This window comes from Citrus sinensis, chromosome 6 (genome assembly GCF_022201045.2).
Source record: "Citrus sinensis cultivar Valencia sweet orange chromosome 6, DVS_A1.0, whole genome shotgun sequence".
Taxonomy (NCBI): domain Eukaryota; kingdom Viridiplantae; phylum Streptophyta; class Magnoliopsida; order Sapindales; family Rutaceae; genus Citrus; species Citrus sinensis.
Genome location: NC_068561.1, coordinates 11,833,519 through 11,849,971, shown reverse-complemented (window position 1 = coordinate 11,849,971; position 16,453 = coordinate 11,833,519). Strand labels below are relative to the sequence as shown.

At 41.6% G+C, this 16,453-nt stretch overlaps 1 protein-coding gene across 1 annotated transcript; it reads left to right on the top strand.

Moving 5' to 3' along the window:
- Positions 1-305: 305 nt before the first annotated feature.
- Positions 306-2,848, top strand: LOC102625820 (pentatricopeptide repeat-containing protein At3g09650, chloroplastic). The gene has a single exon (XM_025099964.2). It carries the CDS (start codon positions 336-338, stop codon positions 2,556-2,558), a length of 2,223 nt encoding a protein of 740 aa, XP_024955732.1. The 5' UTR covers positions 306-335; the 3' UTR covers positions 2,559-2,848.
- The last annotated feature ends 13,605 nt before the right edge of the window (positions 2,849-16,453 follow it).

Below are 16,453 nucleotides of genomic sequence, written 5' to 3'. Positions count from 1 at the left end.
TTTATAATAAGCAATGTCAACTACTTTACATTGATTGGTATTTTGGTCTTTTTCTGATGTCGTGTGATTTCAGCCAAACTTATTACCCGTCAGTTGTCAAAGCTTTATTTATCAATTTATTATTTTGGTGGGAAGGATATTATAGTAATTTTAAGAGTCTCCTAACGGTCAATCTAACTTATAATTAACGGCAGGGTTGGTGTCTGTAATTACATCCATACATTCTATATATGTGTAAATACACCAAACCTCAGGGGAGGTCCCTGAAAATTACCCTGTTTTTTAGAAAACAATAAGCTTACTCTCACTCTTAGGCCGTCACAAATGGCTCAGCCATGAACACAATTCTTCCATCAAATCTTTTCCCCTCGAGCCTAACCCACCACGCTCTCTCACCACACTGTGTCTCACCACCACCACCAACACCACCTTATCCTCCCACGCGCCCATTTCGCGTGCAAGCCACTACTGACCTTTCTCTCACCACCACTAACCCATCATCAAATTCAAATAACAACACAAATGATGACCAAAAAATATTACTGACACTTCTTCGCCAACGGAAAACCGAAGAAGCTTGGATTAAATACACCCAATCCACTTACCTTCCGAACCCCACTTGCCTTAGCCGCTTAGTTTCTCAACTCTCTTACCAAAACACTACCTTAAGCCTCTCACGCGCCCAGTCCATCGTCACGCGCCTTCGCCATGACCGCCAGCTCCACCGTCTCGACTGCAACTCCCTCGGCCTCCTCGCCGTATCCGCCGCCAAGTCCGGTCACACCCTCTACGCCACTTCCGTTATCAAGTCCATGCTCCGCTCTGGGTACCTCCCCCATGTCAAGGCCTGGAGCACCGTCGTCAGCCGCCTCGCCGCCTCCGGGGATGACGGTCCCGTCGAGTCCGTTAAGCTCTTTGAGGTCGTCGTAAAACGGGTCCGCAAATTCTCGGATCCGGATATTGTTTCTGACTCGAAACCCGACACGGCAGCTTACAATGCTGTGTTAAATGCTTGTGCTAATTTGGGTAAGCCTAAGAAGTTTTTGCAACTATTTGATCAAATGCATGAGTTTGGTGCTAAGCCTGATGTGTTGACTTATAATGTCATGATTAAGCTCTGTGCTAGAGCCCGTAGGAAACATTTGCTTGTGTTTTTATTGGAGAGGATTCTTGAAATGGGAATCCCTTTGTGTATGACTACGTTCCAGTCTCTTGTTGCGGCTTATGTTGGGTTTGGTGATTTAGAAATAGCTGAGAGTATTGTCCAAGCGATGAGGGAAGGGAGGAGAGATTTATGCAAGATTATTCGGGAACTGGATTTGGAAGATTATTCGAGTGAAAATGAGGGAGATGATGATGATGAAGTGTTTGAGAAGTTGCTTCCAAACTCGATTAATCCCAGTAGTGAGCCTCCGTTGTTACCAAAAACTTTTGCTCCTAATTCGAGGATCTACACGACTCTAATGAAGGGTTACATGAATGAAGGTCGTGTGAGTGATACGGTTAGAATGTTGGGGGCGATGAGACGACAGGAGGATGATGCTAGTCACCCCGATCATGTTACATACACAACTGTTGTTTCTGCTCTTGTGAAGGCGGGATCAATGGATAGGGCTCGTCAAGTGCTAGCTGAAATGACTAGAATTGGTGTACCTGCAAATCGTATTACTTACAATATTCTGCTCAAGGGTTATTGCCAGCAGTTGCAGATTGACAAAGCAAAAGAGTTGCTTCGAGAAATGGCTGATGATGCAAAGATTGAGCCTGATGTGGTTTCATATAATATTTTGATTGATGGATTTATACTGATTGATGATAGTGCTGGAGCTCTTACATTCTTCAATGAAATGCGTGCTAGGGGAATTGCTCCCACCAAGATCAGTTATACTACTTTGATGAAAGCTTTTGCATTGTCAAGTCAACCGAAGTTGGCTAATAAGGTGTTTGATGAGATGCTTAGAGATCCGAGAGTGAAAGTTGACATAGTTGCTTGGAATATGTTGGTCGAAGGATATTGTAGAATGGGATTGGTTGAAGAAGCAAAGAGAATAATTGAGAGAATGAAAGAGAATGGCTTTTACCCTAATGTGGCTACATACGGAAGCCTTGCAAACGGGATTTCATTGGCTAGAAAACCAGGAGAAGCACTCTTACTCTGGAAAGAAATAAAGGAAAGGTGTGAGGTGAAAAAGGAAGGTGTTAATGCAGATTCTGATTTGCCTCCACCACTGAAACCAGATGAAGAACTATTGGATGCTCTGGCTGATATATGTGTGAGGGCTGCCTTCTTTAGGAAAGCTTTAGAAATTGTGGCGTGCATGGAAGAGCACGGGATACCGCCAAATAAAACAAAGTATAAAAAGATATATGTGGAAATGCATTCCCGGATGTTTACAAGCAAGCATGCCTCACAAGCCAGGCAAGACAGAAGGAGAGAGAGGAAGAGAGCAGCTGAGGCTTTCAAGTTTTGGTTGGGTCTGCCCAATTCTTACTATGGAAGTGAATGGCGACTGGACCCGATGGATGGAGATGAATACATTACAGGTGATTATCGGTAAAGTGTAAACAAGCATATTTCTGTGAACTGAATTACTTGGATTGGATTTCCTGTTGTGGAAATCAAGTTTATATATGTTGTAAACTCTGAGGTGAATGTGCATAGAACTTGTCACTTTGAAATGGGACTCAGAAGCCAGTATGTTTGTAATCTTGTAGGTATTTGCAGGAGAGCAGAAATGACTGTCTTGGGACAATAGGAGTAACTTTTCATTGACTTGAAAATTATGTACTCATTTTTTTGTCTGAGATCAATAATATAAAATTTACAGGAACATATTTTGGCGCTTGAGTATTTTGCTTCATCCAATCTTGCTATGTGCACACTCCACAGAACACTGCTTACAAATATTTACAGTTGAAAAATGCACGGGCGCACAGAAATAGTCAGCACATCCATGTTTTCTGGAAGAGGATTAGCTTTCTGGGAAATTTCCAAACAAACAATTTCAACGAAATCCTTCAATTTTCTTTTTTTTTCCATTATGTTTAACTCTATGTTTTCTTTTACCTTTGGAGTACATTGAATGTACAGAAATAACTAAAACAAAGTTTCTATTATTGGTATTAACAGCTACTCTAAAGGAACGTTTTTATACAGTGTTAACAATTCAATAACTATCATTTTAGCCGAAGTATTATAGTGAAACTTCAGAAGACATCCAAAGATTTTTTTTTTTTTTTTTAAAAAAGGGTAACCTGCCCTCTGATGCCGCTCAACTTTAGCATCTTGAATTCTTGATCTGGAAGATGGTTGATTACGTTAATAAGATGATAACAGCACCTGCAAGAGAAAGCACGATCTACGTTGAATATAATATAGGATATTTACCCATCCAGTGTGCATTAACAATGAACGAACTTAATAATTAGCAGTTTGAAAGTAATATAGACGATACATCGTTGAGCAATACATACATGAACATTAAGGCTCAACCAATACGGGAAAAAATGATTTCCTCTTAACTTGCAAAGATTTTGCCCCCACCCTTGGAGGATGACGGTTCCACAAAAAAGACCAAATTCCACTCAGAAGGAGACGATGGTGACAACCCACAGCAAATGTCCATCAAAGATAAATTAATGGAGGACCATTTGTTCGTGGAAGAGGATTTCGTTGGTAAGGACGACGATTTGGATTTTGACAGTGGTGATGTTGTCATGGAAATGGATGGAACTTTGCCATCTATCTCATTCTCCCACGAGGTTCTTGCACGGCTTATTAAACCTTGGTAATCTACTGTTGTTGTTAATCTCCTAGGGAGGCAGATTGGTTACAAAGTTTTATGCAACTGCCTAGACTCTCTTTGGGCAAGACTCCTTTACGGTCATAGATCTGGAAAATGATTATTTCTAGTCAAGTTTAGAACAGTTGACGTGATAGGTCCCAGTCAGAACTACACTTATACAATGCGTATGATTCTCTTTGGGCGAGAATAAACCACAAGATAGTATTTAGATAATTTGCTGACTGATTTATTATTGAACTCGAGAGCGCATTTATACATTTAATCACAGCCCACTACTTTGATGTACAGCCGAAAATAGAGGCTTATAGTACGTCCACTAAGCAAATAACATAATACAAAACAAATGCAACTACCTAGCTATTAACCCGTTCAACAAAACAAGTAGTACAAGATAATTTAAATACAGCAACTAAACAAGCTATTAATCCTCCAACGTCTACTTTAAGTCGATAACTATGAATATTGCTCCGGTTGTTACTCCCTTGCATGCATGACTTTCATGTCCTGCATGCCCATATCACACGTCTAGACCTCATCCTTGATACTTGGAATTTGGTTTTGTTACCCTTGTTATCTTACATGGCTCTCCAGCCTCATCAATACCCTCCCCTCGAAGTGGACTCTTGTCCTCAAGGTCTATATTTTAAAATAGATTCATTGGTTTCTCTATGATTCGATAAGGAATGGAATGAATTTTTTGGTTTGGCACGGTCTGTTGGGGTAACATCCGCAACAATTTCAGTTTCTTCATACATAATATCTCTCGCTTCAGTACTTCCTTCAAGCAACAATATTTGAGGGCCAATACATTTGTGACCTACACTAAACTTCTCAGGGCAGTTAAAACAAAGCCCTTGGGCATGACGTCTTTGCATCTCATCCCACGTCAAGTGTTTGACATTAGAGGTTGATGGAGACTGTGCATGGACATGCAATGCTGTTGGTGTTCCACTAACTAGGAGTGGTTGAGAAAACTTGCGTTGGACTTGGTCTTCTTGCATACGTGCCAAACTGATTGCTTCTTTCAAAGTCTTTGGCTTGAACATCCTAATGTCATCAGATATCTCGGGATTAAGACCTCCCATGAAAGTTCCAACTAAAGCTTTTTGTGTCCAACCATGAACTCGATTGCCTAATCTCTCAAACTCCGGTTGATAATCACGTAAGGTGCCTACCTATCTCACCCTGGACAGAGCTTCATCAAAATCTTCACAATTAGTAGGTCCGAAATGTGCCCACAATTCTTCTTCAAAATCTCTCCATGTCACCGTTCTTCCCTCCTCTTTATAGGCTTTGTGCAGCTATTACCACCATTGGTTGGCTTCACCTTCAAGGTGAAAAAGATGCCAATGCAACCTTTTGTGCCTCCTTTGTTCCCTGGTATTCAAAAAATTGGGAAACTTTGTTAAACCACTTCGTAGGATCATCTCCAGTGTACCTTGGAAATTCAAGCTTAGCCATTTTTTATGAGAAAATCATACGGCTTCCACCAGCTTCCTCCTTAGTATTCTCCTTGTAAGAATGGCTAGGGTGATTATTGACGTTATGGCTGGACCTTTCTTTGTTTGAAAAGAAAGCCTCAGACATACGATTGATGGTCTCCTCGAGCTAATGTAGTTTGTCATTAATGCCAATCTCCATTTGTTGCATTTGATCTTGAAGTTCGCTAAGCCTCGCTTCTAAATTTTCAATCCTTTCTTTGTTAGTTGTCATGAGAACAACAAAGTTTTTGAACAAGATAACACAACTCTGATACCAATTGATAGGTCCCAGTCAGAACTACACTTATACAATGCGTATGATTCTCTTTGGATGAGAATAAACCACAAGATAATATTTAGATAATTTGCTGACCGACTTATTATTGAACTCGAGAGCATATTTATACATTTAATCACAACCCACTACTCTGATATACAACCGAAAATAGAGGCTCATAGTACGTCCACTAAGCAAATAACATAATACAAAACAAATGCAACTACCTAGCTATTAACTCGTTCAACAAAACAAGTAGCACAAGATAATTTAAATACAGCAACTAAACAAGCTATGAATCCTCCAACGTCTACTTTAAGTCGATAACTATGAATATTGCTTCAGTTCTTACTCCCTTGCATGCATGACTTTCACATCCTGCATGCCCATGTCACATGTCTAGACCTCATCCTTGATACTTGGAATTTGGTTTTGTCACCCTTGTTATCTTACATGGCTCTCCAGCCTCATCATAACGACGCGCAATTTGCTTTAACTCAAGGGCCCTGGAAGATTTTGTACCGTTCAAGTTTGGTCACCTCAATTCGATAGCTCGAATGGAAAAATCGACTATATTGTTGCTTGTCTTCTGACTTCTGGGAATGCTTCTCCATTACTATCATAAGAGAATTCTCAGATTCCTTGGTCAAGTCATAAGAAATGTGCTCAAAATAAATTATAATACTGAATTAGCTTCAAAAGGGAAGTTTGTGAGAATTGCCTTGGAGATCAACTTAAACAAACTCATTGTATTGGTATTAGAATCTATGGGCCAAAGTGGTCATGAATGTTGATAAGGAGGGAAAGGGTGATGATGGGGATACAACGGTGATGAAAGGTCCAACTGGAGATGACTATAAAAGCTCCACAATTTAGTCCTTGGATGGTGGTGGCTAGGGAAGAAAAGAACCAGAGTAGTAGGGAAAGCACTAAAGTTAAAGGATGGTAACTCCAATGTCGGGAGTCTTGTCGTGTCCCTTTATTAGAAACGATCAGGATGTTGTTTCCTCGCATAACGTGGAGAATATTGATTCTAAATAACTTTGCCCCAAACATGGAAACTGGTGACGCTACTTTTTGGTCAACCGAAGAGTTGAACAAAAGGAAGAAAAATTATCCATCATCCACCATTTTTATTCATTTTTTAAAAATATATAATTTTTTTTTGCAGCACTCCACTTGAAATTAATAATTTTTTTCATTAAAATCCTGATGGCTCAACCTGATCAAGGCCAAACCTCTCATACAGAACCATATGTTGATATTCCCTCCGAAGTTGAAGACGAAATGCCTGAATCTTCTGCCACAAACCAACCTTCTCCAGCCCAGCCCAATCCACCTAGTCAAAAATCGTCAAATGGTCCATGGTTCACATTTGATGATCTTCCATCTCATAAATGGCGTGACCGACTCAATGAAATGTCTGCCTGGATTGACCTGCAGATGCTAAGAACAGGAGCAACCACTCAATCAGTCCTTAGAGAATTTGCTACTCGTTTTACGGGTGCTCTAAGAGATTGGTTTGATTCGTTAGGACAATATCGCCAGTTACAGTTTGTTGACCTTCCAGAAGTTTCAAGTGCTCTTGCTGTACTTCATGATCAATTCCTTGGCGACCCTTCTGCAGTCTTTGAAGCTGCCAGACGAGACTACCTCAACATGAAATGCTGCTCCCTCAATGCTAAGGATCTTGACTTCCATTATAAGCGAATGTCCCTGCTGTTCTATAAGCTTAATGGATTCAATGAGCCGACATTAAAGCATGTCTTTCTGGCTTCCCTCCCCGAAGAACTCCAACCTGACATCCAGAGACAACTTACAGCATCCAATCTTTCCCTAGACAACATCTCCCTTGGCAAAATCTTCCAGCTTGCCAAAACCTGCCTTGACAAACTTTGCGAGCAAAAACAGTTTTTCAAAGAACTGTTGAAAGACAAAGAACCTTTCCGCAGTGCTTGCAAAAAGCCTTATTTACAGATCAAATGCCACAAGAAAAAGGATTGCGATTGCAGTTCAAAGAAAAAACGGCATTTTCGGAAATTCAAAACTCCAGAATTTTCATCCAAACCTCGCAGATCCCGAAAGCCCTACCGGTTCTTCAGAAAGAAATCTTCCTCCTCCAGAGAATTCAAACGAAAGCAATCAAGCAGATGTTTCATCTGCAAGAGAAAAGGCCACTATGCCAAAGATTGTCCCAACAAAAGAGAAAAGGCCATCCGGTTGGTTGAACATCTTCAAGCAACCACAGACTACTCTCCTGCCAAAGATGAATTGGAATTCTATTTCTCTGAACAAGATGAACCCAACGATGAAACAGTGTTCGCACTACAAAATTCCTCTGACTCAGATAGTGACCAGTCTCAAGTGATTTTCCACCAACAGTTACTCTCCCTTGATACTACAGTTCCTATCCCATCCATCAAACTCCAGATCTTGCCCTCAAAATTCCAAAGGCCCATTCCAGCAATTGGTCTTATAGATACTGGTGCCCAACGAAGCATGTTGAACCCCCATATTCTTCCACCAGAATATTGGACCCAGTCTGAAGAACATTTCAAAGCTGTCAATGGCAAACTCTTCACCACCTCTTTGATTACCAAAAAATCCATTGGTATTCAAATCTTCCCAAATTGTGTCATTTGGACCAAGGTTATTGGTTCCACTCTTCCTAATAAGGATATCTTATTAGGATTTGACATCCTTCACCAAATCAAACACCTCCAAATCATTCCCACTGGAATCCGAGTCAAGTCCATGTTCAAACCATTCACAAACATTCTGAAACTCTACAATTTGTCTGAAACTCCCCAGTCTTACCAGGATATTTCAACCAAACTTTTGAGTTTCTGTCCAGAGTCCCATTCTGAGTTCACCCATCCAAATCCATTGTGGAAAAATAAGTCTTTCTTCATTAAGTTACCCTTCAAACTCAATGAAGACATTAACCCAACTAAAGCTACCCATCCAGGAATGAGTCCTTCTGACTTACTCCTAGCCCAACAAGAATGTTCACAATTGTTAGCCCAAGGTTTAATTGAGCCCACAAGTTCCCAATGGGCTTGCCAAGCCTTTTATGTTGAAAAACATTCTGAAATTGTCCGAGGAAAGAAACGCCTAGTCATTGATTATCAGCCCCTAAACATGTTTTTACAAGATGACAAGTTTCCATTACCCCGCAGACAAAGCATGTTTACTTTTCTCAAAAATGCCCAGATCTTTTCCAAATTTGATTTAAAATCTGGTTTTTGGCAACTCGGCATTGAACCCTCCGAACGTTACAAAACCGCTTTTTGTATTCCCAATGCCCATTTCCAATGGACCGTCCTACCCTTTGGTCTCAAAACTGCCCCCTCCATTTTCCAAAAATCCATGGTCCAAATCTTCCAGCCCATTTTGCATCATGCATTGATTTACATTGATGATATCTTACTTTTTTCAGGATCGCATGAAGAACATCGCAACCTATTGTCCCAATTCTATGATATTATCCAAAGTCATGGAATCATGTTATCGGCCAAGAAAAGCACCATTGCTACAGATAATATTGAATTCCTTGGTATGATCATTAAAGATGGACACTACCAGCCAGGAAAGCACATTGCCCAAGAATTGCTTCACTTTCCAGATCAGCAACTTTCCAAAAGGCAAATCCAACAGTTTCTCGGCATTATCAATTACATCCGTGATTTCCTCCCACATGTGGACCATCACACTCATCATCTCTCAGCTTTATTGAAAAAGCAGCCCCCAGAGTGGAATGCTGACCACACACGTGCTGTCACTACTCTCAAGCAGATTGCGCAAAATCCGCCTCCTTTAAAGTTGATTACTGATGGCAAGCGCATATTACAGACAGACGCAAGTGATGAATCATGGGGTGCCATCCTCCTCGAAGAACTCAATGACAAGGAACACTTTATCGCTTACGCTAGTGGACATTTTTCTGAAACACAGAAGCACTACCATAGCGTGTTTAAAGAAATCTTAGCGGTAAAGAATGGCATCAAAAAGTTTGAGTATCATCTGATTGGACACCATTTTCTCATCCGAATGGACAGCTCAGCCTTCCCCAATATCTTTCATTTCAAAGGTAAAACTGTTCCCGAAAAAATGTTACTCAGATTAAAAGATTGGTTTTCCAAATATGACTTTTCAGTCAAGCATATAAAGGGATCCCAGAACCTCATCCCTGATATGCTCTCCAGACTCTCCAAACCACAAGACCCTCTCACCCTGTTTTCCACCACCTACCATTTTCCAATTATCTCCATGGCTACCTCACTACCCTCAGAAGCTCTTACCAAGAAAACTTTTCCCTTCAACAAAACCTTCTCTTCTGTTTTTGATATCCAAGAATTTGCAAGAAAAGCTCTCTTTCGCTTTTTCATGAAAGCCTACCTTGTCACCGACCCTTTTCCTTTTTCCACTTTCCACCCAGAAAATCTGTTCCTTACAGGTTTAACCCTTGATCCGACCAAAGACACCACTGAAGACGTATTATGGTACACCTGGTGCCTAACAGTCCTTTACGCAACCAAGTTAGTCCTCCCCATTTCTCCCACTCTGGACCACCTCCTTAATCCAGATAACGCCACCTCCCTTACCTGGACCCTACTTGAATGGTTCTCCCCCATCCCATGGTGGAGAAAGAAACTGCAACAACTGTCCGAAATTTACAACCTTGACCGTATGCCTGCCCCTGAAGCACAAATGTTCACATCAGTTTTTATTATTCACAGGCCATACTTCCAACATCCAGACACCCATCTCTTTTGGACTCAAGATCAGGTATATGAATGGTTCACTGCACCACATATAGCTGTGATTGAAAATGACATACAAGACGTCCTGCACAATTACCTTTGCCAATTAAACCACCAACCTCCGCCACTTAAAGATATCTCTCACACCTCCTTAGGTCCACAACATGACCTTCTCATGATACCCACTCCATCTGCCATATCTAAACCTAAGTCCACTGGCATCATCATCAAAGAAGAACGACCAGACTACACTGACTTCCTTTATCAAGACTCACAAGATCCATGGGAAGATTTTCTTCCTCTGAGCCAACACCTCCACCAGTTTCCCCAACCAACAATGGATGAACCTGGCCCCTCCGTACCAGGACCCTCAACCCAATCTTCCAAACGACCAGCTCAACCATCCCAAGTTGACAAAGCCACCCAAACTTCCCCTAAGTATACTCCGAAGTGTACTCCCAGAGACTATAATTGCCCTTATCCACCATGCCGTGGTCCCTCCTGTAAGCATCCAAAGCTCTCCAAAACTTTCTTCCAAAAGCATCCTCACTCTGGTGATACGGACCCCGATGAGACCGAAAGCTCATCCGAAGACGAGTACATGAATCTCCGCTCTCCATAAAGTAGTTTGTCTTGTTGTCATAATGATGTTTCGCTTTATGTTTGCATAATTATTAAAGTTTGTTTTTACTTTAATACTTTTGTCCAAGTCATGCTTTAATTATTAAAGCACTTTTGTCTTTTGTAATAATTAAAGTTGTGCAATTATGTAAAAGATAGGGGTCCTGTCCTATCTTCTCAAGAATCCTCCCCTATATAAAGGATTCTCCCCTTGCTTGTAAGATATAGAAGTTTGAAAGAAATAAACTCGTGTTTTTCTCTTACACCATGAATCCCTAAAACTCTTCTCTCTCTCTGCAAATGAAGTCCTAAGAAAGAAAAAGAATAAAGAATTAAATTTGTTCATTTTGAAAACCTAAGGAAGTATGCTCTGCACTTGCCTTTTCTAAGGATCCTGTGCATCAGAAAACTTTTGATCATTTCTTATCTGGTTTGGTACCCTGTTTTAGACTAAAGGAAAGTCTGTTTTGGGTTGTATAACCCGAGAAAAATGTTTTAAAAGTTTTGCGAAAGTATATCGGCTGGAAACCCGAGCTTGCGGACTACTGGTCCTAAGAACAGTCTTAACTGTTGTAGTTCTGGTATAACAACGCCACGTACTTCACCATAACTGGTATCAGAGCCATACCCATCCTTGAAAATTTCATGTTTTCTAAATTCACGATTTCTTGCCCAAAATGGTATAATTTAAGGCTTTTTCTATTTTGATCTCTAGAACTTCAGGCGCAGAGAGAACTTCTCCTTCATGGCATCCACTTCCTCTTCCCCTCCTGTTACTCTTTCTTCCACTCTTTCTTTACCGAAATCTTGCACTTCTCATACTACTAATAAAATTGAAAATCTTGTAGAATACTCCTACATCCCTGAATCCGCCCAAATCAGTGAATCTTCTTACCCTCTCCTCAGCCCTTATCAGTTGTATAAACGACCCAGCTCCTTTACCCGCAGTATCCGCACCCTTATCTCTACCAGACGCCCTCACCCTAAAGAATACATCCAGTCTTCCCGCCTGGATCAGTGTGCTCTTCAAGCCACCTCTGCTGAGCAATATGTCACTCTGGAGATTCCCTCCGAGTTGCTCTCCAACTGGAAACGAGAAGGTTATACTCATCTCCATCTTGGCGGCATCAGATTAATCCTTACCCTTCATGGGAGAAAAGGATTACCGGTTACCGCTCGACTTGCTATGCTTGATACCCGGTTTAAACAGTACCAAGATGCTGTTATCGGTACTGTCCTCACAACCCTTCATGCAGGAAGTGTTTTACTCACTTTCTATCCCAATTTTAATCTTTCTCTCCAAGATCCAAATTTGCCCACAACCTTGAAAGTCCAAGTTCAAATTCAAGGTGCTGAACAAATTTCTTCTGCAAAAATTGCCACTTTACATCACCAACTGGTCTACAGGCTTCAAAATCATGCCTTAGATCTACCCGCTCCAGAACACCACTCTGACACCCTCATGGTGTTAGCAGAATCTGACCAGATCCCGACAATCATCCAGATTCCCCGACAAATTCCCCGTCATGAGCTCATCAAGCTTATGCCTCTTGAATGGATCTCCAACTATGAACAGTTCCATAACAATACAGCTCCAATTCAGACCTCTGAAAGCATGTTTGAAAGACGACAAGATGGAACAGTCAGAATGACTTTTAAACCACCTCCCAGTGCTCCACAAGAGCCTCCTAGGCTCTCCTTTACCTATTCTTCAATGATCACAGCTGTTCAGACAGCGCAAGAAGATCTGCCCATTACAGGGTTTAATTCTCAAGGCTACCCTGTTTATCCAGCCAAACACAATGGCCATTTCCTATGGGATGCCCCTGATTCCGGCATGTGTGACCCAAATTGTCCCTGCTGGGATGATTGGGAAGAAGACGATGATTACGCAACCACAAGGAAAAAGAAACCCAAAAAGAAAAAACCTCCTGTCCCATGTCACCACTATGACCCTAAACCACCATCAGATCCTCCACCTCCACCGGCTCCATTACCCATCTACCGAAAAGAACTCACATGGATTGCAAAGCATTGCAAATCTGAGATTCCATCACCAATCTCAAATCCCACACCACCACTGGCTTGTATGATGTTCTCATCTACTTCATCCGACTATTCTTCCTCTTTTCCTTCTTTAGACACCCACACAGATTCTCAACGAAATGTTGTGTCCAAACCCTTTGTCCCTTCACCAATTACCTCATCTGGCCACCTAGAACCTCCCAAACCTTTTGAATCAGTCCTCAACTGGCAAACCCAAAATGCTAGAGCACAGAATGATACTTTGGTCAATATCAATTCCAAAGTTGAGAAAATCAGTTTACGAACTGAACAGCTTGAGACAAAGGTTGACTCCATCTCTGCACAGATGCAGCAGATCCACCAAAATCTCCAGTCCAGAATTGGCCAACTCGATTCAGAGTTACGAGCCATGCTAGCCCACAGATACAATGGTCCCGAATTTGACCAAAAGGAAAGGGAAATCAGGCGATTAAAAGCTGAACTTGCTCAGATTGAATCTGAAAAACAGAGACCTACCCTTTTCACCAGTTCACCTCCTATTCCTTCTATCGGTCCAACTTACCATCCTTTTGCCTCTATGCTCTCTCCTATTAAACAATATGACCCTTCCAAGTTATTTGGCATGACTCATACTCTTTTCAGAGACCATCCTTTGCCACCGCCACCTAAACCTAAACCCAAACCTAGACCGCAGCCTCGACCTCCCCCTCTTCATCCTTCCTCTCTGACCATCCCTGGCCAACCATCTCCTACTTTTACACCGACCTCACCACCAGCTCCTTTATCAGTCCCTGCCCAATCAAAAGATAAAGAACCCATGAACCAATTTACTGCTCACGCAGTCATCCATTCATCTACTGACGATCCAACTTCTGATTCAAATCTAGCTGTTTCAGATAGCCATACCGAAACCGACTCAGAATCTTCAGCATCCACCAGTGACTCTGAAAAGTCCTATGCTGATATTACCAACCTAGGCTCTTGTGGAGCACTGGGAGGTGGTTTAAAAGTCATTCTGACTGTTCCATCTTGTCGTCTTTCAAACATGCTTTCAGAGGTCTGAATTGGAGCTGTATTGTTGTGGAACTGTTCATAGTTGGAGATCCATTCAAGAGGCATAAGCTTGATGAGCTCATGACGGGGAATTTGTCGGGGAATCTGGATGATTGTCGGGATCTGGTCAGATTCTGCTAACACCATGAGGGTGTCAGAGTGGTGTTCTGGAGCGGGTAGATCTAAGGCATGATTTTGAAGCCTGTAGACCAGTTGGTGATGTAAAGTGGCAATTTTTGCAGAAGAAATTTGTTCAGCACCTTGAATTTGAACTTGGACTTTCAAGGTTGTGGGCAAATTTGGATCTTGGAGAGAAAGATTAAAATTGGGATAGAAAGTGAGTAAAACACTTCCTGCATGAAGGGTTGTGAGGACAGTACCGATAACAGCATCTTGGTACTGTTTAAACCGGGTATCAAGCATAGCAAGTCGAGCGGTAACCGGTAATCCTTTTCTCCCATGAAGGGTAAGGATTAATCTGATGCCGCCAAGATGGAGATGAGTATAACCTTCTCGTTTCCAGTTGGAGAGCAACTCGGAGGGAATCTCCAGAGTGACATATTGCTCAGCAGAGGTGGCTTGAAGAGCACACTGATCCAGGCGGGAAGACTGGATGTATTCTTTAGGGTGAGGGCGTCTGGTAGAGATAAGGGTGCGGATACTGCGGGTAAAGGAGCTGGGTCGTTTATACAACTGATAAGGGCTGAGGAGAGGGTAAGAAGATTCACTGATTTGGGCGGATTCAGGGATGTAGGAGTATTCTACAAGATTTTTAATTTTATTAGTAGTATGAGAAGTGCAAGATTTCGGTAAAGAAAGAGTGGAAGAAAGAGTAACAGGAGGGGAAGAGGAAGTGGATGCCATGAAGGAGAAGTTCTCTCTGCGCCTGAAGTTCTAGAGATCAAAAGAGAAAAAGCCTTAAATTATACCATTTTGGGCAAGAAATCGTGAATTTAGAAAACATGAAATTTTGAAGGATGGGTATGGCTCTGATACCAGTTATGGTGAAGTACGTGGCGTTGTTATACCAGAACTACAACAGTTAAGACTGTTCTTAGGACCAGTAGTCCGCAAGCTCGGGTTTCCAGCCGATATACTTTCGCAAAACTTTTAAAACATTTTTCTCGGGTTATACAACCCAAAACAGACTTTCCTTTAGTCTAAAACAGGGTACCAAACCAGATAAGAAATGATCAAAAGTTTTCTGATGCACAGGATCCTTAGAAAAGGCAAGTGCAGAGCATACTTCCTTAGGTTTTCAAAATGAACAAATTTAATTCTTTATTCTTTTTCTTTCTTAGGACTTCATTTGCAGAGAGAGAGAAGAGTTTTAGGGATTCATGGTGTAAGAGAAAAACACGAGTTTATTTCTTTCAAACTTCTATATCTTACAAGCAAGGGGAGAATCCTTTATATAGGGGAGGATTCTTGAGAAGATAGGACAGGACCCCTATCTTTTACATAATTGCACAACTTTAATTATTACAAAAGACAAAAGTGCTTTAATAATTAAAGCATGACTTGGACAAAAGTATTAAAGTAAAAACAAACTTTAATAATTATGCAAACATAAAGCGAAACATCATTATGACAACAAGACAAACTACTTTATTGAAAGCAACAAGACAAACAACTTTATGGAGAGCGGAGATTCATGTACTCGTCTTCGGATGAGCTTTCGGTCTCATCGGGGTCCGTATCACCAGAGTGAGGATGCTTTTGGAAGAAAGTTTTGGAGAGCTTTGGATGCTTACAGGAGGGACCACGGCATGGTGGATAAGGGCAATTATAGTCTCTGGGAGTACACTTCGGAGTATACTTAGGGGAAGTTTGGGTGGCTTTGTCAACTTGGGATGGTTGAGCTGGTCGTTTGGAAGATTGGGTTGAGGGTCCTGGTACGGAGGGGCCAGGTTCATCCATTGTTGGTTGGGGAAACTGGTGGAGGTGTTGGCTCAGAGGAAGAAAATCTTCCCATGGATCTTGTGAGTCTTGATAAAGGAAGTCAGTGTAGTCTGGTCGTTCTTCTTTGATGATGATGCCAGTGGACTTAGGTTTAGATATGGCAGATGGAGTGGGTATCATGAGAAGGTCATGTTGTGGACCTAAGGAGGTGTGAGAGATATCTTTAAGTGGCGGAGGTTGGTGGTTTAATTGGCAAAGGTAATTGTGCAGGACGTCTTGTATGTCATTTTCAATCACAGCTATATGTGGTGCAGTGAACCATTCATATACCTGATCTTGAGTCCAAAAGAGATGGGTGTCTGGATGTTGGAAGTATGGCCTGTGAATAATAAAAACTGATGTGAACATTTGTGCTTCAGGGGCAGGCATACGGTCAAGGTTGTAAATTTCGGACAGTTGTTGCAGTTTCTTTCTCCACCATGGGATGGGGGAGAACCATTCAAGTAGGGTCCAGGTAAGAGAGGT